This window comes from Dasypus novemcinctus, chromosome 16 (assembly GCF_030445035.2).
Source record: "Dasypus novemcinctus isolate mDasNov1 chromosome 16, mDasNov1.1.hap2, whole genome shotgun sequence".
Lineage (NCBI taxonomy): Eukaryota > Metazoa > Chordata > Mammalia > Cingulata > Dasypodidae > Dasypus > Dasypus novemcinctus.
Window position 1 is genome coordinate 70,748,754 of NC_080688.1, and position 23,194 is coordinate 70,771,947.

General features: G+C 35.8%; 1 protein-coding gene across 4 annotated transcripts in view; it reads left to right on the forward strand.

The window, feature by feature from the left end:
* The first annotated feature begins 1,165 nt into the window (after positions 1 to 1,165).
* Positions 1,166 to 23,194, forward strand: part of POLI (DNA polymerase iota) — a 36,181-nt gene continuing 14,152 nt past the window's right edge. The window contains exons 1-7 of one of the 4 annotated variants that reach the window (XM_058277751.1): positions 1,208 to 1,363; positions 2,719 to 2,841; positions 3,645 to 3,809; positions 9,787 to 9,939; positions 18,101 to 18,337; positions 20,575 to 20,753; positions 21,572 to 21,663. In XM_058277751.1, the coding sequence (XP_058133734.1) occupies positions 1,246 to 1,363; positions 2,719 to 2,841; positions 3,645 to 3,809; positions 9,787 to 9,939; positions 18,101 to 18,337; positions 20,575 to 20,753; positions 21,572 to 21,663 (1,067 nt within the window). In that variant the 5' untranslated portion in view covers positions 1,208 to 1,245. Of the gene's footprint in view, positions 1,403 to 2,718; positions 2,842 to 3,644; positions 3,810 to 9,786; positions 9,940 to 18,100; positions 18,338 to 20,574; positions 20,754 to 21,571; positions 21,664 to 23,194 lie in introns of all 4 variants that reach the window. The other 3 variants (XM_058277750.2, XM_071208561.1, XM_058277752.2) reach the window with 3 other exon arrangements.

Below are 23,194 nucleotides of genomic sequence, written 5' to 3' on the forward strand. Positions count from 1 at the left end.
GTCATGGTCCCTTACTAGGGAATGGCATATAGCGATGAGTTTAAAGGATAGATAAAGAACTTGGATAAAGTTAGATAAAGAACTTAGATAAAGAATGTTGACTTGAAAAAATTCCACATCCTATTTTTTTCCTTTTTTTTTTTTTTCCCCCCCCCTAATTATTCAGCTTTTCTTCACAGGAGTCCTAGACCACAGCAATGTATATATATAATATACAGCACTCCCACACATCCACCAGAAAACCTTTTCCCTTCCACAGTGATACTCTTACGCCCTATTCATATCATATTTACTTAAAGTGATGTACAGAGTCTGAGACATTAGCTTTCTAACAAGGTGACATCTGTGTTTACATTATGGTGCATACTTTAGGATACACAGTTCTTTACATTTTTAGTTATCCTATGTTTTACATTATGGTTTACATTATCAGTCTGTCATCTCCTATATGTTATGGTGTAATATTACATGTTTTATATCCATCCTTGTGTACTCTCAAGAAACTCTTCTCTTACCCCCCATTTACTTTGGTTACATCTTAATATTAAATGGTTTCTTCCACTCATTTAGTCTTAAGACTTTTTTTTTTTTAAATAGAGAAAGTGAGGCTCAGAGCAGTTATATGACTTACCCAAGACTGCACAGCTAGCAAGTGAGAGGGTCTGGATTGAAGATTTTATCTGACACCAAAGCTTTTGTATCACAATCCTATTCAGTTTTGATGATTTTTAAAAGTTCAGGGGCCCAATTTGCTACAGTCTTTTTAACTCCAACAACGAAGAAACAAAACGCACTAACTTTAATATACTTGTTAATTACATTATTCCACATGGCTACGTTGCTGATACTGTAATTTACACGCTTTCCCTCACCCCCGTAAACATGAGCTGTCTTCAGTACCTAAGATAGCAATTTTGTTAACGGATTTTAGGGAGAACCAGCTGGCCTCAGAGCACAGATAAAAAGTCTAAATTTGTGGTTTGGGCCTACTTTCGAAGACCTCAAGTTAAAAATACTTGGTTTAGGATTTTAATCCCTGACTGCAGCGGCCCTCGAGCCGGCGGGACGGAGTCCAGCACACCGACCCCGACAACTCTCAGGCCCGCACGTCCTCCGTGCAATCGACCGGTCGGCCGTGACCGCGCAGGCGCAAGGGGCTGGGCGCCTGCGGCGTGGTTGGCCCGGGGTTTCCATGGAGACTGGAAGGAAGCGACCGGAAGCTGCGGTGAGGCAGGCCGCGGTGGGATGGGGAATCTGGGGGTGGGGCTCGAGGAGGAAGCCGACGGAGAAGAGGAAGAGGATGCGGCTCGGGGCACGGACGCAGCCCGGGAAATGGACGCCGGGGCGACTGGCGGCGAGCTGGGTGCGCAGGGCCCTGAGGAGCCCAGCGGCCACCCTCAGTGTAAATGGGAAGGCCCGGGCGGGCGGGTTCCCGGAGCTGTGGCCCCTGGGGCGCGGCCGTCCCCGCCCCCACTCGGCACCCTTCGTCTTCCCGTGGTCACCTTGTGGTGCCCAGACCGGGTCCGGATGAGAGGGCCGCCCCTCGCTGCCTTGTGTCTCTGCTGGGAGGGGTGGTTTCGCCTAGTGTGAGTCGGGTGGGGCGTCTCAACTTGGTAGTCGAGGGTACACGTGCCTTACCCCCCATCCCCACGGGGGAGGGAAGACTGTCCCTTATTCAACCTGCCAGACGAAAACTGAAGAGACTCCCGATGAGGTTCAAGTTGGAATTATAGAGTTTAGGACCTCACCTCAAGTCAGGGCGGCAGCCTGGACTGGGACGGAGGAGGAGGGACCTCCGGGTGACCTTCGTTGCCTTTTTTTTTTTAATTTTTATTTTGGAATCATTGTAGATTTACCAGAAAGTTCCATAAATAGATCCCCCTAATGTTAATGCCTTACGTCGCCATGGTACATTTGTCAAACTAAGAAATTAACATTGGTATAATGTTATTTGGTGAACTGTAGACTTTATTCAGATTTCACCAGATTCTTTTTCTGTTCCAGGAACCAATCCAGAACACCACATTGCATTTAGCCTACCTTGTTTTTAACTGGCATTAAGAACAGGAACATCCTTTCTGTCTTATCCCTTTCCCCCACCCAATGACAAACTACTTTCTAAAATCAAATATTCATTCTTTCAATTTAGTGAATATTTATTGGTAGTTTCTGGTAGGCACTGTTTTACACACAGAGGATTCAGCGTTGAGCCAGATAAATTCTGTCATGGTAGCTAAATATAGTCCACTGAAACCAATGCGTTCTGTGTTCTGCCATTTCGCTTTTCAGATCTTTTTAAATCGAAAGATGTGCCACTTAAAATAATTATTAAGTCACTTGAGACTTTTTTGCCTCTTCCATATACTTTAAACGTTACTGTAAATTTCCAAATGATAGTATTAACATTTGCATCATCCATAAGGAGAAAGACTTTTTTTCCATCAAATTTACGACTCTACTGAGAAAAATGCAGTTCACAAATAAATGCTATCAAAGATCCTACCGAAGTAGTAGTATCTATCATGGCTTTGTACTTTTGAGATGCTCTGACATATAATAAATCTGAGGAATGAACTTTTAAAACTACTTTGCCTTCTCCTTTCTCACTTGTCAGTTGCCATGCTTTATGGAGCTATCAGTTGCTCAGCCATCATAAGCAGCCTGAATGTTTTTTTTGTTCTGGTTTGTTTTTTTATTTCTTTGCATACTATGCATCAGTTCGTGATCAAGTGGTGTCCACAGGAAGTTCCTCATCCAGAGTCATAGTACATTTGGATCTGGATTGCTTTTACGCTCAAGTAGAAATGATCTCAAATCCAGAACTAAAGGGCAAACCTTTAGGTAATTCTAGATGTTCATATTTTCATTGTATAATGACAGTTAATAGCAATTTATGTTTGTATTATGTGGTTTATTAACTACGTTAACAAAGACATAAAAATTTTGGAAGCAATTCTTAAGGTTTATAGACCAATACCCTGAAATTTTTAGTTTGTCGGTGATCATACAGGCTTATAATGCCTCTCCCTATTCTTTGCTGCAAAGTACTATGAAGAACAAGTTCAGTAATTAGGACATTTATGAGGGAAAGAACCCCAACAATTGCTATAGGACAGCATTTGTAACAGAACGTTGCTTTATATTCACTGGCAAGTTACTCAGAAGACTAGAAACCAGTAATTAATTGTACTCCATTTTCATCTGTGTGTGTGGGGGGGGCGGAGGTTAAAACATCTACTGTTGTATATTGCCATAAAAATTAATCTGGATTTGTATTGTCTGAAAAAAAATCTGAGAAGCATTTGATTTGCTTAGCACTGAAGACTCCAAAGACTATTGATTTATGTCAATTTTTTAGTTCAAGAAATACACAGATTGCCTCAGATATGAAATAACTGGCCCATCTTATAATATGTAATTCCTACTATTTAGTGCTTTGTTTTTAAATAACCTTTCTCCTTTCCCAAGTAGTTAAAACAAGCTAAAATTTAAAATGGGGTATGGAAAGTAATATATTGGTATCTAATAACCCATAAGAGATAACATTATAATTTACACAAGTATAATATGAAGTGTAGTACATTATATCTTAAGATGTTTCTTCAGTCCTGCTCAGTTTTCTCATAAAACTACTATTTTTATAGGTGTTCAACAGAAATCTTTGGTAGTTACCTGCAACTATGAAGCCAGGAAACTTGGTGTTAAGAAACTTATGAATGTCAGAGATGCAAAAGAAAAGTGTCCACAGCTGGTATTAGTTAATGGAGAAGACTTGACCCGTTATAGAGAAATGTCATATAAGGTTACAGGTACAAATTATGGGTGGTATACTCTTAACATTAATTTTTATATAGAATGTGTATATACTACATGAATCTTAATAAATGTAAAATGCCTCAATTCAGTTTTGATTTACTAGTAACTTTTGAGTCTTGTCCATTTTGGGGGGGGGGGAATATGTGAGGATGACTTTATATGTTTTAAGTGATACTGACAAGAAAATGTATAGCTGGAAGTATTTTGAACTCAGTTCTGACTGGTGTTTATATAAATACCGGGGGGAAAAATGTAAAATTAAAGTGAAAAATGGGAAATGTACTGTAAAAAAACTAAATATTTTGAATTTTAAATTTAAAGACCAAGTTTAAGTGAATTTTGAAGAAATATGCTGTTCTCTAATGCATTAATAGTTGGAATGGCTTCTGTAATGTTAGATTAACTACTTAAAAACTGATTTGCTAAGAACTGTTTAACAAAAATAATGGGTATATTAATCTTTTCCTAGTGTATAGTAAATATTACAGTGCAGCTCAACCCTTTCATGATAAGATTTGGATTTGACTTATTTGATGTTTTAGTAAAGTAGAAGAAAAATGAAAAGCCATGTATACTGACGTGAAAATGTTTATCAGTTAAAATAGATAAGGATTAACTTTTGGATTTATTTATTTTACTATTGTTTTTTGTTTTTCTTTGATTAATTGTAGAAGATTTTAGATGTAAGGGGTAAATATCTACGAAATACAAAAGGTCTCTTAAATTAACAAGAAAAAGAGACCCCCCAAAAATGGACAAAGGATATGAACAGGCAATTCAAAATAAGAGCAAACCCAAATGTCCAGTAATGACTTATTTTAAAATGTTCAAATTCATTCCTGGCTAAGGAAATGTGAATTAGTAAGACATTGCTTTAGATCCATTGTATTTGGGGAAAAAAAAGATGTGAGAAAAAGTAGAAACATAGAGTATTAAGTATAACCTTTTTAGAAAAGCAATCTAGGAGCATTGATTAAAATTAAAGATAAAAATATTCTTCAACCAAGTGTTCCCACTGCTGGGAATTTATCAAGTAGAAATAAAATCATAAGTGCATATGTGCAAAGGTGTTTATTGTAGCATGGTTCATAACTGGCAAAATATGGAATGAAAAACACACTCATCATTAGGAGAATAGCTAAATAAACTAATACTTAGGTACAGTGAAATATTATAGTAATTAAAAAGAAGGCTTTAGAGTATACTGTTAGAGATATGCCTTGTTGACTGAGTTCAAGGCAAGGTGCAAAGCCTTTAACTTTAATTTTAATTTTCCTGTATGTGTAAAACAATGCCCCAAGCCCCACTATGCCATATAGGTATATGTCTATAGATGAACAAGAAGAAAATATGAACAGGAAGGAAAAACAGAGGATATATACCAGATTTTTAACATTGGCTAAATGTGGAGGGGAAGAGGCAGTGCTGAAATGGAAGGAAAGGGAAGCCAAACAGAAAAGACAGTACTCTCAAGATATCCCATATAGATTTATGCAATATGTTGTGTCTGAATATTAAGGAGCTAATTTTTAATGTTCACAGAAGTGATTATATAATACATACAGTTATGCATCTTGCCTTTGTACTTGACCTTTCATATTGTTGTTATAACTCTTCTTCATTCTTTTTAATTCCTGCCTGTTATCCCACTGTATTGTTGTTCCATACTTAAGCTGTCCCTTAGTGATAAGATGACAGTACGTCCCAGTTTATGCCTTTTGTACCTGCATAATTAATAACAGTACCTTCTTTCACTCAAAATTGTTTAGTTTTAGATGATAAACTATATGATATTCTTCCTTAACTATAGGCTATTAGTCTGTTGCCAATTTGACAAATATATGATATGGTAGACATTTTCTTATAGAAATTTTGGCATACTTTTATAACTATATCCATATTATAAATTCCTGAAGGTTAATTGCTGGATTTAGAATTTTGAAGTTTGATACATGTACATTTGAGGTTATACCACAATACTTGCTAATACTATGATACTTGCTAACATTAAAAGTAACTTGCTTTTCTGCTTAGTACTTAAAATCTTGTCTCGCATTTTTTTTCTTATGTAGTATTCTTTCCATAAATTGGCATGTATGAGATTGTTAGATATTCTCAAACAGTAAAGATTTTGCCTAATAGGTAAAAAATAGTAAATCATTGTTTTGATTTATATATCTATATTTTCTTATATTTTTGGTCATTTTATATTTATTTATATTTTCTCCATCAATCTGGACCTGTTTTTATTTGAATTGTTCATATTTATCAAATTGGTTTGTCTCTTTTTTTTGAAGTTAAAAGAAATTAGCCCTTTGAGGGCCATGTGTTAGAAGTATTTTTGCACTTTTATGTTTTTACTTTGTATAAGACTTACCAGTCCTTTCCTTTATGTGCCACTGTACCTTTTCACAGTGAAAATATCATGCTGAAATTTAGTGAGTAAATATGCCTTTTTCACTTCCTCTTTTTTTTTTCTTAAAGATTTATTTATTTATTTCTCTCCCCTTCGCCCCTCCCCCACCCCGGTTGTCTGTTCTCTTTGTCTTTTTGCTGTGTCTTCTTTTTTGTCTGCTTCTTTTGTTCCCAGTGGCACAGGAATCTGTGTTTCTTTTTCTTGTGTCATCTTGTTGTGTCAGCTCTCCGTGTGTGTGTGGCACCATTCCTGGGCAGGCTGCACTTTCTTTCGCGCTGGGCGGCTCTCCTTACAGGGTGCACTCCCTGCGTGGGGCTCCCCTACACAGGGGACACCCCCGAGGGGCACAGCACTCCTTGCGGGCATCAGCACTGCTCATAGGCCAGCTCCACACTGGTCAAGGAGTCCCGAGGTTTGAACCGTGGACCTCCCATGTGGTAGACGGACACCGTAACCACTGGGCCAAGTCTGCCGCCTACACTTCCTCTTAATGTCTAAAGTTATCTTGAAAGAATTAATGCACTAATATGATATTTGGAAGTATTCTAAACATGGTTCGTGCATTGATAAAAAGTTATAGTAGTTTTTTTCATAGTATTTTTATGAGTTGAAATAAGAACATAGACTGTTATTACTAGACTGTATAATTATCTGACCTGTTTATGATTTATAACCTTATTATAGATTTCATATTTTTTATAGTGTATATACTTTTTTGTTTAAGTATTAATAATATTTTCTCTAAATTGCACACTCCTCTCTCTGAGCCTTCCATAGTTATATATTTAATAAACACATCTTGTTTATGAAGTTGACAGCAAAAAAAGAAATAAAAGTTAACTTCAGTAATGGGATACTTCAGTAATTTGTCCCACTAACCGAGTAACAGAACCAAATAGTCAATCAGTACTTAATGATGCACCAACATTATACATGATACTGTATTGAACTTGCTTTTCTGCTTAGTACTTAAAACCTTGTCCTGTATTTTCCTTATGTTATATACTTTTGATAAATTGCTTTATTTTCCACACGTTACTCATGGATATCAGAGATATACTTTTGAAAAAAAATTTAGGAATTAATGGGGGGAATGGAAAGAATCCTTACATATTGTCTGATACTGTTTCCTTTCACAGAAGACAATGTTTTTCTCTAAGTACTCACAGGATCACAAGTGGTGTAACATAACCACGTTATCTTTCTAAATTACTATTCCCTGATACTGTAAATGCTGGCATCGGGAAACAAAATTTTATTTTGTATTTTTGTAAAAAAGTAAATCTGTGAAATAAATAATCCTTTTATTTCTGAACTTTCTGATTACAGAACCTTAGGAAGCTGTACATTTTTCCCACACCAGGAGACTAATGATCTCTTTCCTGTAATTCAGCTGATAACAGTAGGAAGTGATTGAGAGGAAAGTGAAAAGTTGTTCTCAGTGATTTCAAAGATGTTATTAATCTTCATCCTAATATATGAAAACTGATAGTGCTTTCAGATTTTTTTCAAATCTTAGTTCAGTTCAATTTATTTATTCTACCTTTGTATTTCTAGATTCTCTGTTTTTATTTTATTTTGTTTTTTAAGATTTATTTATTTCTCTCCCCTTCTCCACACGTGTCTGCTCTCTCTGTCCATTTGCTGTGTGTTCTTCTGCATCCGCTTGCATTATCAGGCAGCACTGGGAAACTGCATCTCTTTTGGTTGCATCATCTTGCTGCATCAGCTCTTCATGTGTGTGGTGCCACTCCTGGGCAGGCTGTGCTTTCTTCACGTGGAGTGGCTCTCCTTGGGGGGCATACTCCTTGCGTGTGGGGCACCCCTACGTGGCACAGTACTCCTTGCATGTGGCAGCACTGCACATGGGCCAGCTTATCACTCGGGTCAGGAGGCCCTGGGTATCGAATCCTGGACCCTCCATATGGTAGGCGGACGCTCTTATCAGTTGAGCCACATCCGCTTCCCAAGATCAGTTCAATTTAGAAATAAGTAACTTAAGGAGTAAATGTGCTCAATGCTGAGCATTCAAATATACATAAGTCATGATCAATCTTTACCTCTCTGCCCTTAAGGAATCACTGGGAGATAACTAATCAAAACACTGCATTATAGTGTATTTTAAAGATTAAATGATGCTTCTGTTTGACTGAGCAATAATTGGACTTTAAAAATTTATTTTAACTTTTTTAAACTCTTATGAAAAATAGTTAAAATATATTTGTACACATTTTGACTTTTCAAAGCAGATTATAATTTATTCTTTGACATACTGCTTTAAGATCATAATTAGCTTAATGAACTACAGATATAGAAATAATTGAGCCAAATTTAATGCCATGAATAACTGCCTTGGGAATTTCATTTTTGGACTTTTTTGAGGGGTGTGGGGGAGAAATATTGCCTCTACTCCAAATGTGGTACAGAAAAAGAAATCTTAGTTAACTGAGGATTTTATTATATATTATATTGTGGAACTGTGAATTTATTTAAAACCTTTAACAAGGTATCTGATGTGGGTCTTTTTGTTTTTGTTTTTGTTTTTTTGAGGTACTGGGGCCAGGGATTGAACCCAGGATCGCATATGTGGGAAGCTAACACTCAATCATTGAACTATACCTTCTCCCCCAAGTTGACTTTTTCATTTGTTTGCCTGTTTGTTTTGTTTTTTGTTTTTTAGGAGGTACCAGGGATCGAACCTGGGACTTGTACATGGGAAGCAAGCACTCAACTATTTGAGCTAAATCCACTTCCCTCTGATTAATTTTTTTCCCTCAAACAATATTGTGGTAACACGTATAAGAAACTTCCTATATTAACCATTTTTAAATGTGCAATTCAGCGGTATTTACATTCACAGTGTTGTGCTATCTTTACCACCATCCATTACCAAAACTTATTCATAACTTGAAAAAGAAATTCCGTACACAGTAAGCAATAACTCCCCATTCTTCCCTACCCCCAGCCCTTCGTAACCTCTAGTTTCTGTCTCTATGAATTTGCTTATTCTAGATATTATGTATAAGGAAAACCATATAACATTTGTCCTTTTGTATCTGGCTTATTTCACTCATCATAATGTTTTCTGGTTTCATCTTTTTGGCATGTATCAGAACTTCATTCCTTTTTATAGCTGAATAATAGTCTGTTGTGTGGATATACCCCAATTTCTTTATCCATTCATTTTAAGGAGCACTGGGGTTTTTTCACTTTTGGCTATTATGAATGATACTGCTATAAACATTGGAGTGCAAGTATCTGTTTGAGTCCCTCTTTTCACGTCTTTGGTGTATATGCCTAGAAGTGAAATTGCTGGGTTCTATGGTAATTCTGTGTTTGAAGTTTTGAGGAACTGCTGAACTGTCATAGTGGCTACATCATTTTACATTCCCTCTGACAGTGTTTAAGGGTTCTAGTTTCTCTGCATCCTCACCAATACCTGTTATTTTCCATTTTAAAAATAATAGCCCTGATATATTTTTTAAGCACCGAATAGTTATCTATTCCAGTTGTAATTTCAGTTTCATCTGTGCCCCTATATTATTTCAATTTAGAGTTATTGGAAGCATTTAGCCCAGTTGTTGAAAGACTTGGATTTGATGAAAATTTTGTGGATCTAAGTGAAATGGTCAAGAAGAGACTACAACGGCTTCAAAGTGATGAACATTCTGCAATGACTGTGTCAGGTCATATATATAATAATCAGTGTGAGTGAGCTCTTACTTATTGTATTTAGTAACTAAAAGTACATACATTTCTTGTTATTCATTGAGGTGGTTGTGTTATTCTGAAAGTTTTATGACTTGACGGTATAGCCATATTTAGTCAGTAATGTGTCTAGGATAACTAAAATTAAGTGTTGCTATTCCATATTAAGTAATCAGAAAATGGTATTTTTACTACTAAAGTTCATAGTTTACATTAGGATTTACTATCTATGTTATACAATTCTTTGTTTTTTAACAAATGGTAACATATATATAGCCCATCTTTTCTCATTTTATCCATTTTCAAATTTACAATTCAGTGGTGTTAATGAAATTCACAATGTTATGCTATCATACCACCATCCATTAGCAAAACTTTCATATCACCCAAAACAAACTCTCTTTACCGATTAAGCATTTCTTTGCCCCAGACCCTAGTAAAATGTTTTCTGTTTCTGACTATGAATTTTCATAATCTCATTAATAAGATGAGATTTCCATAGTCTGGTTAATTTGATGACATATACCTCAATGCCCTGTGTAGCTTTCATCTCTGGCACAATCTACCTGTTACCAGTTTTAAGCACCATAGTGCTTTATGTCATCCTTAAGTTTCAGGCTGATAACATGCTCTTCAGAATATATTTTGATCCTCACTCCTCCTAAAACTACCTATGAGCAACATTTTGAGGTAGGCCAAATTTGCCTGTGTTGCCTCTTTTATTTGTTCCCTTCTCCTCCCCTGAGGCACCAAGATCCTCATGTTGCTTTCTTACTTCCCTGTTTACTTTTGTGGAATCTTATCCAGGCCTACCTGCCATGTTCCAGTATTTTCTCCAAACTCCTGTTTAATCAATTCAAATAATTTCTGTCAAAACTTAGCAAAATGGTTCCTCTTCACATATGAAGGTGTTAATGATTGATAGCATTCCTATGATATTTGCATTTAAAAATAGATTGCAACAAGATTCAATGAATATCTGATTCAACTTTCAAACATCTAGTGACTCTGCTGGTGACTCTATGTCATACCACTTAGAAGATAAGCTACTCTGCTTTTTTGTGATATTTGCCGTGACCCTCTTGATCCTGTATTCAGCATGTGCTTCCTTTTATCCCCCTTCTTTGAGAGTTGGTGATCAATCTCTACCTCCATGGACTTAAAAAGAAAAGGAGTAGAGTTATAATTCTCTTGTAGAAGAAATGAAGCTTTTCATGTGTCTTTTTTGCTGTTATTTTGTCACAAGGACTAAGTAGAAAGAAGGTTCCACATACACTTCTATAGAATGTTTTCAACTCTATTCTTTGTATTTAGTTCCTATTAGTGTAAAGACATTACAATATATGTCCTTTTGTGTGTGGCTTATTTCATTCAGCATAACGTCTTCAAGTTTCATCCATGTTACCTTGTGTCCCAATTTCATTTTTTCTTGGAGCAGCATAGTATTCCATGGTATGTATATACCACATTTTGTTTATACATTCTTTGTTGATGGACACTTGAGTTGTTTCCATCTTTTGGCAATTGTGAATAACACCACTGTGAACGTCGGTGTGCAAATGTCTGTTCATGTCACTGTTTTCAGTTCTTCTGGGTATATTCCTAGTAGAGGGATTGTCAGATCATACAACATTTCTTAGCTTCCCAAGAAACCTCCATGCTGTCTTCCATTTTACATTCCCACCAATAGTGAAGGAATGTTCCTATTTCTCTACATCCTCTCCAGCATGTATTGGTTTTTGTGTGTGTGTGTGTTTTTATAACGGCTATTCTGTAAGGTGTGAGATGATATTTCATTGTACTTGTGATTTGCATTTCCTTAATAGCTAGTGATACTCAACATTTTTTTCATAGGTTTGTTTGCCATTTATATTTCCTCTTTAGAGGAATGTCTGTTTCAGGCTTTTGCCCATTTTAAAATTGGATTGCTTACTTTTTATTGTTGAGTTTATAATCCCTTTATATACCCTTATAAGGTTTGTGGTTCCAAATATTCTCTCCCATTGAGTGGGATGCCTTTTTACCTTCTTGATGAAGTCCTTTGAATCACAAAAGTGTTTTTAAGCATAAGGAGGTCCCATTTGTCCATTTTTTCTTTTATTGCTCATGCTTTAAGTGTAAGGCTTAAGAATTCTTACACTTACACCAGGTCTTGAAGATGTTTCTCAAAATTTACTACAAGTTTTATGGTTGTAGTTTTTATACTTAGGTCTTTGATCCATTTTGAGTTAATTTTCATGTAAGCAGTGAGATAAAACTCCTCTTTCTTTTGGATATGGCTATGTAGTTCTCTCAGCACCATTTGTTGAGGAGACTTTTCTGACCTAGCTGGGAGAGTTTGACAGCCTTGTGAAAAATCGCTTGACCATAGATGCTAGGGTCTGGTTCTTAACCATCCGTTCATTTTCATGGGTCCAAGTGTGTATCTATATACCATTACTATGCTGTTTTTACCACTTCAGCTAGGTAATATGATTTAAAGTCTGAAAGTAAGAATCCTCCAACTTCATTCTTCCTTTTTAAGATGTTTCTGGCTATTTGGGGCCTCTTACCCTTCCAAATAAATTTGATGATTGTGTTTTCCATTTCTCTAAAAAATGTTCATGGAATTTTTATTGGGATTGCATTGAATCTGTATATCATTTGGTTAGAATTGACCTCTTAACAATATTTAGTCTTCCAATCCATTTATTTAGGTCTTCTTTGATTTCTTTTAGCAATGCTTTGTAGTGTTCTGAATACAAGTGCTTTATGTCCTTGGTTAAGTCGCTTCCTAAATATTTGATTATTTTAGTCGCTGTTATAAATGGAATATTTTTCCTGATTTCCTCATATTGCTTATTATACTAATGTGTAGAAACACTACTGATTTCTATGTATTAAGTCTTGTTTCCTACCACTTTGCTAAACTTGTTTATTAGCTCTTGCAGCTTTATTTTAAATTTCTCATGACATTCTAGGTATAGGACATTGTCATCTTCAAATAGCAAGAGTTTACTTCTTCCTCTCCAATTTTGATGCCTTTTATTTCTTTTTCTTGCCTGATTGCCTTAGCTAGAACTTTGAGCACTATATTGAACAACAGTGTTTTCAGTGGGCATCCTTTTCTTTTTCCCTGATGTCAACGGGAAAGCTTTCAATCTTTTCCCATTGAGTGCAGTGTTATCTGTGGGTTTTTCATATATGCCCTTTATCATGTTGAGAAATTTCCTTCAATTCCTATCATTTGGAGCATTTTTATCAGAAAGGATACTGTATTTTCTCAAATGCCTTTACTATGTCAGTAGAGATGATCAAGTGTTTTTTCTTCTTTTATTTATTAATGTAGTGTATTGTGCCGATTGATTTTTCTTTTGTTGAATCATCCTTGCATACCTGGTAAAAGACCCACTTGATCATGATGAATCATTCTTTTTTTTTTTTAAAGATTGATTTATTTCTTTATTTCTCTTTCCTTGCCCCACCCCTGTTGTCTGTTCTCTGTGTCTATTTGCTGCGTATTCTTCTTTGTCTGCTTCTGTTGTTGTCAGCAACATGGGCATCTGTGTTTCTTTTTGTTGCATCATCCTGTTGTATCAGCTCTCCGTGTGTGTGGCACCATTCCTGGGCAGGCTGCACTTTCTTTCATGCTGGGCGGCTTTCCTTACGGGGCACACTCCTTGTGCGTGAGGCTCCCCTACGCGGGGGACACCCCTGCGTGGCACAGCACTCCTTGCACGCCATCAGCACTGTGCATGGGCCAGGTCCACACGGGTCAAGGAGGCCCAGGGTTTGAACTGCGGACCTCCCTTGTGGTAGACGGACATCCTAACCACTGGGCCATTCTGCTTCCTTGAATCATTCTTTTAATGTTTGTTGGATTCTGTTAGTGAATATTTTGTTGAGGCTTTTTACATCCGTATTCATTAGGGAAATGGGTCTGTAATTTTCTTTTTTCGTAGTATTTTTCTCTGGCTTTGGTATTAGAGTGATATGGGCTTCATAGAATGAGTGTGGTAGTATTCCTTTTTTTTTTCATTTTAAAATCAATTTGTTAAAGTATCATTCATACATAAACATAAACAATAAGTGTACAGTGAAAGTTGTGAACTTACTAAACAAACATACATAATATCAAATAGGGCTCCCACAAATACCTTGCATTGTTGTGAAACATTTGTTACAAATTATGAAAGTGCATCATCAAATTATTACTGTTAACTGTAGCCTGTATCTTAACATTTGGCATATTTTTCCCCCCAGCCAACCCTATTTTTTTTGTTCATAAATCATACAGTTTATCTAATGTGTATAATTAGTAACATTTGGTATAATCCCTGAGTTGTGCATTCATTGCTTCGATCAATGTTAGAGCATTTTCATTACACACACACACACACAAAGCCAACCCACTATCATACCCTTATGCTAATGCTACTAATGCTTTCCCCATTTCTGTTCATTTAGAAACATTTACAACTTTTTACCAATTCTGCACAGATTAAACCTCAGCTTTCCATTCTCTAACCACATTCTTTTCTCTAGTGACTTATATTCTAGCTTGGCTTTTAAGTTTAGGTTTTTGATCTGGTTTGACTTGATACTTATATAGGGAATGAGATAGGGGTCCTCTTTCACAATTTTGTTTATGACTATCCAGTTCTCCCAGCTCCATTTATTGAAGAGAGTATTCTGTCCCAGAAAGGTGGACTTGGTAGGCTTATCAAAAATCGCTAGACCTAGAGGTAAGAGTCTATTTCTTAACTCTCCATTTGATTCCATTGAACAATGTATCTGTCTTTATGCTAAACTTTATAATAGACTTCAAGGTCAGGAAGCATGAGTCCTCCACTTTTGCTTTCATTTTTTAGGATGTTTTGGCTATTTGGGACCCCTTTCCCTTCCAAATAAATTTGGTAATTGACTTTTCTCTTTTTGTAAAGTAGGCTGTTGGATTTCTTATTGGAATTTCATTGAATCAGTAAATCAATTTGGGTAGAATTGACATTGTAGCTGTATTTAGTCTTTTAGTCCATGAACACAGAATGTTCTTCTATTTGTTTAGGTCTTCTTTGATTTTTTTAGCAGTGTTTTTTATTTTCTGAATACAGATCCTTTACATTCCTGGTTAAATTAATTCCTAGATATTTGAGTCCTTTTATTGCTATGGTAAATGATTTTTTTCCTTGATTTCCTCCTCAGCTTCCTCATTACTATTGTGTAGAAATGCTACTGATTTTTGTGTGTTGCTTTTGTATCCTGCCACTTTGCTGAACTCATTCATTATCTCAAATAGCTTTGATGTAGATATTTTGAGATTTTCTAAATTTAGGATCAGGTCATCTGCTAATAGTTTTACTTCCAATTTGGATGCCTTTTATTTCTTCATCTTGCCTAATTGCTCTAGCTAGAATTTCTAGCACAATACTGAATAACAGTGGTGACAGTGGGCGTCCTTGTCTTATTCCTAATCTTAGAGGGAAATCTTTCAGCCTTTCCCTGTCGAATACAGTGTTGGCTGTGGGATTTTCATATATGCCTTTTTTTATGTTGAGGAACTTTCCTACTGTACCTGTCTTTTGAAGAGGTTTTATCAAAGGATGCTGGATTTTGTCAAATGCATTTTCTGCCTCAATCAAGATGGTCATGTGTTTTTTCCCCTTGATTTGTTAATGTGGTGTATTATGTTAATTGATTTCCTTGTGTTGAACCACCCTTGCATACCAGGAATAAAACCAATTTGATTTGGATGTTTTATTGTTTTTATATGTTGTTGGATTAGATTTGCAAGTATTTTGTTGAGAACTTCTGCATCTACTTTATTAGAGGATTGGTCTGTAATTTTCTTTCCTTGTATCTTTATCTGACTTTCATATTAGGTTGATGTTGGTTTCATAAAGTGTGTTGGGTAATTTTCCATCCTTTTCAGTTTTTCGAAAGAGATTAAACAGTATTGGCATTAATTCTTCTCAAAATGTTTGGTAGATTTCACCTGTCAGGCTGTAGCAGTTTGATATTATTGATGAATTCCAAAAAGAAATATATTGGATTACATTTGTAATCTGGTCTGTACCTGAGTTATGATTAAGGCTTTGATTGGTCCACATCATTAGGGCGTTGAGTGTCCACCCCTTGGTGGGTGGGGACTCACAGATAAAAGGCATGGCAAAGGACAGAGTTGAGGGTTTTTCATGTTGGAGTTTTTTTTGATGTTGGAGTTTGATGCTGAAGCTGGAGCCCCAGGGAGAGAGAGAGAGCTGTTTGCCTGGTAGCCTACAGCTGACCTTGTGAAGAGAGGCAAAGCCTAGAGATCCTCATACTCTACAGCTGACGTTGTAGAGAAAACAGAGTAGTTGAGCCCAGAGGAACCCAGGAAACCTGAACCCTTGTAGCCATGGGCAGCCACCTTGCTCCAACACGTGAAAATAGACTTTGGTGAGGGAAGTAACTTGTGCTTTATGGCCTGGTATCTATAAGCTTCTACCCCAAATAAACACTCTATAAAAACCAACCAATTTCTGGTATTTTGCATCAGCACCCCTTTGGCTGACTAACACACAGGCCATCTGGTCTTGGACTTTTCTTTGCTTTTTGATGACTGATTCAGTCTGTTTGCTTGAGATTGGCTTGTTGAAATCTTCTATTTCTTCTATGGTCAGTATAGGTCATTTGTATTTTCCTAAGAATTTTTCCATTTCATCTACATTGACTAGTTTGTTGGCATACAGTTGTTCATAGTGTCCTTTTATGCGCTCTTATTTCTGTGCAGTCATTAGTAATGGCCTTGTATTCATTTCTGATTTTATTTATTTGCGTCTTTTCTTTTCTTTCTCTTTTTTTTATTTTGTTAACCTAGCTAAGGGTTTGTCAGTTTTGGTAATCTTCTCATATTACCGATTCTTTATTTTGTTAATTCTCTCTGTTGTTTTTTGTTCTCAATTTCATTTATTTCTGTTCCATTCTTAGTTATTTCATTCCTTCTGCTTGCTTTGGGAATAGTTTACTGTTCTTTTTCTAGTTTCTTCAACTGTGTAGTCAGGTCATTGATTTTAGCTCTTCTTCCTTTTTTTAAAAATATTTATTTATTTATTTATTTATTTAACGCCCCCCCCACCCGGTGTCTGCTCTCTGTGTCCATCTGCTGCGTCTTGTTTCTTTGTCCGCTTCTGTTGTCATCAGCAGCAGGGGAAGTGTGGGCGGCGCCATTCCTGGGCAGGCTGCACTTTCTTTCGCACTGGGCGGCTCTCCTTACGGGGCACACTCCTTGCATGTGGGGCTCCCCTACGTGGGGGACACCCCTGCGTGGCCGGGCACTCTTTGCACGCATCAGCACTGCACGTGGGCCAGCTCCACACGGGTCAAGGAGGCCCAGGGTTTGAACTGCGGACCTCCCATGTAGTAGATGGATGCCCTAACCACTGGGCCAAGTCCGTTTCCCCTCCTCTTTTTTAATGTAGCTTTGAGAGCTATAAATTTCACTCCTCCCTGTAAGATTTTATTTAAAGTGTTTTTTTCAAACCTGGAGAAGGTGGCAATAGTATATTGAATATATTCATTATGCCCTGCCTGTAGATATACCAGTTTTTATCATTTTGCCACATTTACTTTATATTACTACCTACTGATTGATCTATCAGCCATTTAGTAGTAAATTGCAGACATTGTGATTATTCATCAGGAAATATTTCTAATATGAGTCTTATAATGAGTGTCTTTTATAATTCTAGTACCCTGGCACGCCCCTCAAAAATTTATTTCTATATAATTTCTCAATTCCAATTCTACTTCTCATAAAATATCTCTTAAATACGTATAGATCAAAAAATGTTTTTAGTATTTATATACAGCTAGTGTATAAAGTTTAGATTTATGTCTTTTAAGCTGTTAAGTTTTCGTATTATATAATAATACTTTTATGCTTACTGGCAGGTAAATGTGGGTAAAGGTTGTACTATTGCCAGTAGGAATATATTATGAGAGATCACTTTTCATAATCTGTATATACTATTATCATAGGCCAATGGAATTCACTAGTATTTGTTTACAGTATTCCTGTGAAAAATGAAAGATTAGTCAAGTGGGAGTAGTATGGTGGTGGTAGTGGTATGGATACAGGCTCTTGTGAAAAAGCAAATTAAAATGTTTTGTTGTAACATTTAATGATATCAACTATTTTTATAGCTATAAACCTGCATGATATTTTACACATCAGACTACTTATTGGATCTCAGATTGCAGCAGAAATGCGGGAGGCCATATATAATCAGTTGGGTCTCACCGGCTGTGCTGGAGTGGCTTCTAATAAACTAATGGCAAAATTAGTTTCTGGCGTCTTTAAACCAAATCAACAAACAGTCTTATTACCTGAAAGTTGTCAAGATCTCATTCATAGTTTGAACCACATAAAGGAAATGCCTGGTAAGATGCATATATTTAGAAAATATATGTTGGTTTTATTGTGTTTCTTTAATTTTAAAAAGTATGGATGCAATGTAATTAATTCTTAGAGTGTATATTTGGTTCTTCAAGAAAACAAAATAGGGGGGTGGGGGTGGTGGGGTTGAATGGGACCTCATATTTTTTTAATGTAATTTTTAAAAATAAATAATTAAAAAAAAGAAAACAAAATAACCTCATATATTCTGGAGTGACTATGTTAGGAAATACATGAAAGTATTTTTATAGTTTTACATACTTTTATATAGTTATCATAAAAATTATAACCTGGAAACATAAGATACTTTATTCATTTCCCGTCCCTAGCTCATATTTTTACCCTATTCATTGCATGTAGAGAGAGGAGTTGTTTTTTCACTTATTCTGTTTTGGGATTATATTTAAAATATTATTGGTGGAAGGGATCTTCCAAGTCATCTAAGTCAAGTGCTCATTTTAAAGATAAGGAAACTGATTTCCTTGACCTAGTCAGGTCATGGGCAAGTGTATCTTTGAAGATCAAATACTTATTGTTTTAGAGAACATCAATAATGTATATGGGAACTTCATTTCTGTGGCATAGCTGGGGAATATGATATTATAATAAAAGAATTCTGTGGAAGTGAATTGCCAAGACAACTAAAACTTAACTCTGTAGTTGTCTTAACTTCAAATTTTTAACTCATGTTCGCATGATTCCAAAATGTATTATAGTCTGCCTTGTATTCTTTAATATAGAAAACCGTAGTATGGTTTTTTAGCTTAAAATGTATATATATAAAAGATACTTAGATTACATAAATGTTGTATAAAAATTATAGGAGGGAAAAAAAAGAAAAAAAAATTATAGGGGATTCCCATATGCCCCACATCCCACACTTCCCATATTTCCCATATTAGCAAGATCCTTCCTTAGTGTGGTACATTTCATTGCAATTGATGAACACCTTTTGGAGCATTGCCACTAAGCATGGATTATAGTTTATATTATAGTTTACATTCTCTCCCACACAATTCTATAGGTTATATCAAGATATGTAACGGCCTTTATCTGCCATTCCAATGTCATTCAGGACAATTCTCAAGTCCCGAAAATATCCCTGTATTACACGTTTCTCCCTCTCCTTTCTCTTAGAACCTCCAGTGGTCATAGCCTCCACATCAATGATATAATTTCTTCCATTGGTAGCATCACAATAAGTCTGTAGTAGAATACCAGTAAGTCTACTTTAGTCGATAGTTCATTCCCCAACCTGAGGATTCTGAGATGGTAATGCCACTCTACCTCTAATTGAGAGAGGGCTAATTTGAAGGTTTTTTTTTTTTTAATAACTGAGAGTCTGTGTTTAGAACAACAGTTACTATGTCAGGTTGCAATAAAGACTGTATGCTGATACAAAACATTCTTACCTCTACTTTCTGAGTTACTGTCGGATTTATACAGGCTTTATTTTCTCTCCCTTATGCCATTTTGTCAGCTGTCATTTATTTCAGCTGTGAAAATATCTGCCACTCTAATAATTCACCTCTATATACCTATCTCCTTTGATTTACTGCTTTTACTGTGCAATGAAATCAGATAATTTATAGTTAATTATATCAGAAAATTATAGTTAATTTTTAAAAAAGAGAGAGAGGTGTAAGGGGGCACTTAAATGGCCTGAGTATATCTCCTGTGAATATAGTATGACTGAGTTTTAGTACAAGAACTTTTATGATAGCAGTTCTATTACTGACATTTTTTGTCATTTTCTGGTTCTTAGTTTTGTCCTGGATGATTTTATTCTGGGTATTTTTGAAGCCAAATATGACTTGTAGGTAAATGTGTATGGGAATCACTTAGCTTAGCTAATAAAACTATGCTATTTAATTTCAATTGCTTTAATTACAATCTTTCTTTGCATGAATAATAACCATGATTGCCGAATACTTCCATAATGTTATGTAACAGGTGGTAAAATTGTCATTTTATCATGACCAGATATATTGGCTGTCTGTATATTCATTATATTATACTAGATGTTACGAGGGCTTCAGAGTGGTTCATATAACTCAGAGCCCTGAGCAGAACTATACAATTTGCAATAAAGTTTGATCTTAGCAAAATATTAATTATCGAATTTAAATGTGAGGTTGAAGTATTTATATTTTAATTAACTTATATATATATTTTAAGGAGAAAAGTTATTGTAACACTGTATACATTTTTTTCTGTTTAGGTATTGGCTATAAAACTGCCAAACGTCTTGAAGCGCTGGGTATCAGTAGTGTGCATGATCTCCAAACATTTTCATCCAAGATATTAGAAAAGGAATTAGGAATTTCAGTTGCTCAGCATATCCAGAAGCTCAGTTTTGGAGAGGATAACTCTCCTGTGACGCCCTCAGGACCACCTCAGGTACATGATAATATTTATTTTAGTTAAGTACTGGTATCACATTTTTTGAGATGACGATTTCTAGTTTTAATACCATGTTCTTACTGTTATAGTTTGCTTTGCTTATTAGGTTCGTACATAATCCCTTTCTTATGGGGAGTCTGATTAATTAGATTAGATTAATATTCTTAAATTGAATCTAGACATTAATATATTTTAAAGTTTCAAACTAGCCACTTGGATTGAATACAAATTACTTTAATAGCCTATATTATATATGAGGCAAAATACTTTACTTTTTTTAAAAAATTTGTTTTCAGAGTAGTTCAGTGATTTAGGAAATGCGAAAAGGTATAACTGCCCAGTTAACACTGATTTCTTTCTTCCTATGTAACAAGCACTTTACTAAGTGCTTTATATACATTAGCCTATTTAATCTTCACAGCAAACATTTGAGGTAGGTAGTCTTCTTCTTTACTTATCCCTAGCCTATCCATTCCTTTTGCGGTAGGATACTGTACTATAGAAAGATTAAGTAACTCGTCCAAGGTTGAATTCACATTCAGTTCCCAGGAAATTAAGAGCCTCATTGTAATGATATAGTAAAGCTTGGAGTTGGTATTAGAACTTTACAATTTTCTTAACTTCCAGTGCACTTTCTAGTGGAATACAATAACTTGCAGATAAAGAGTTAATATAAAAGTGAACTTAATGGCTCAAACTAAGCACCAAGAGGTAAGTTGGTGAAGAATGTGTTGAATATTTACTTGACCTATATGCTGATAATTCTATATTCTTATTTGGGTTTATAATAATCCTTATTTGTGCTTCTTTGGTAGTCCTTTAGTGAAGAAGATTCATTTAAAAAGTGTTCATCAGAAGTCGAAGCTAAAAAAAAGATTGAAGAACTACTTGTTAGTCTTTTGAACAGGTGAATTTCCATTTTACCAAGTCATCTATATGTCCATTCTACATATAGTATATGGAAAGAAAACTCGATGTTCCATCTTGGAATTTTCAGGTTAACTGGACACTAAACAAACAATGTGAAGATAGATCATTTTTCATTGGATTTCTCTAAATTATACACTATTGCAAAGATAGAATAGGGCTCTTAACTAAATTTAATCCATTTACTTCCTTTGGTCTTAAGTTGCTGACAGTTATCTAAATGGGGTTTATGGTTATCTCTGGGATTCCTAAACCTGTTCTAGTCCTTAGCAAGAAGAAAGAATATTTCCCTGTGGCACTTGCAGAGTCTTTGCCCTGAACCTAATAGTAATTTTCTTTTCAAAAAGAAGAAAAAAGGCAGAAAGGAGTAATTTTGCCACAATTTTAAATTTCCTTACAGGTATATATATTTGTGGCAGTTAAGGATAGAACATTATTAAGAGCAATAATGATGGAAGAAGCAGAAGAATCTTTTATCACCTTTGTCTCAACATGAAAGAAAATAGAGTCAGGACAAAGGAAGGAATAGCTAAATGGGGTTATGTGTGAGCAGTGTGAGTGATTGCAGATGTATGCAGGGTTACTGATTCTAAGTCCATTAAGAGTGTCAACTAAGATTATAAATATATGACTAGCATAGTATAAGCTGAACAGTACATTTAGTGTTCTTGTGCTCCTTTTCTTCTCTAATGGGCTGTCAGGGGCTAACAGTTTAGGGTAGGAATATTTCTATAATGATGCTAGCAGGGCTAGCTACTTTTGGATGACTCTATAAGACTCAGATGAAGTGGAATTTTTTACTAAATTGTAAATTGCTGTCACATGCAGCATGTCTCGAGTAGAGCCATGAAGCTTATCTCTTGCTGCGTGCAGCCAAGTGTAATTAATAGGACCTATGTCCAGTGATATTATGCTGGCTGATATTGTAATTGTGCCAGTGGGACCTGGGTCATTCTACTCTGCTTCAGCTAAATATGAGACTACTATGAAATGTATGGTCATTGGAAACAGTTCTACACACAGGGAAAACCACAAGAAATACAAGTTTTATAGTTTCTCTTTTAAGAAGCAACCCCAAAATAAGACTATATATGCAGAATCTGTGAAATACTAGATATTAACTAAACATTGATCCATACCCCTGCTTGCTATTCTCTTTTTCTCCCTTTCCTCCCACCATGGCCTTTTTTCCCCTAAGATTTATTTTATTTATTTCTCCCCACTCCCTTATTGTTTGTGCTCGCTGTGTGTTCCATTATGTGGTCATCTTCCTTTTAAGAGGAACTGAACCCAGGTTTTCCAATGTGGTAGGGAGACACCTAATTGCTTGATTTACCTCCGCTCCCTGCTTTGTTGTGTCTCTCATTCTGTTTTCCTCATTGTGTCTCTTGCTGTATCATCTTGTTGGTCAACTCACCACGCCAGCTCACTGTCTTGCTCATCTTCTTTAGGAGGTACTGGGAACTGAACCTGGGACCTCCCGTATCATAGGCAGTAGCTCAGTTGCTTAA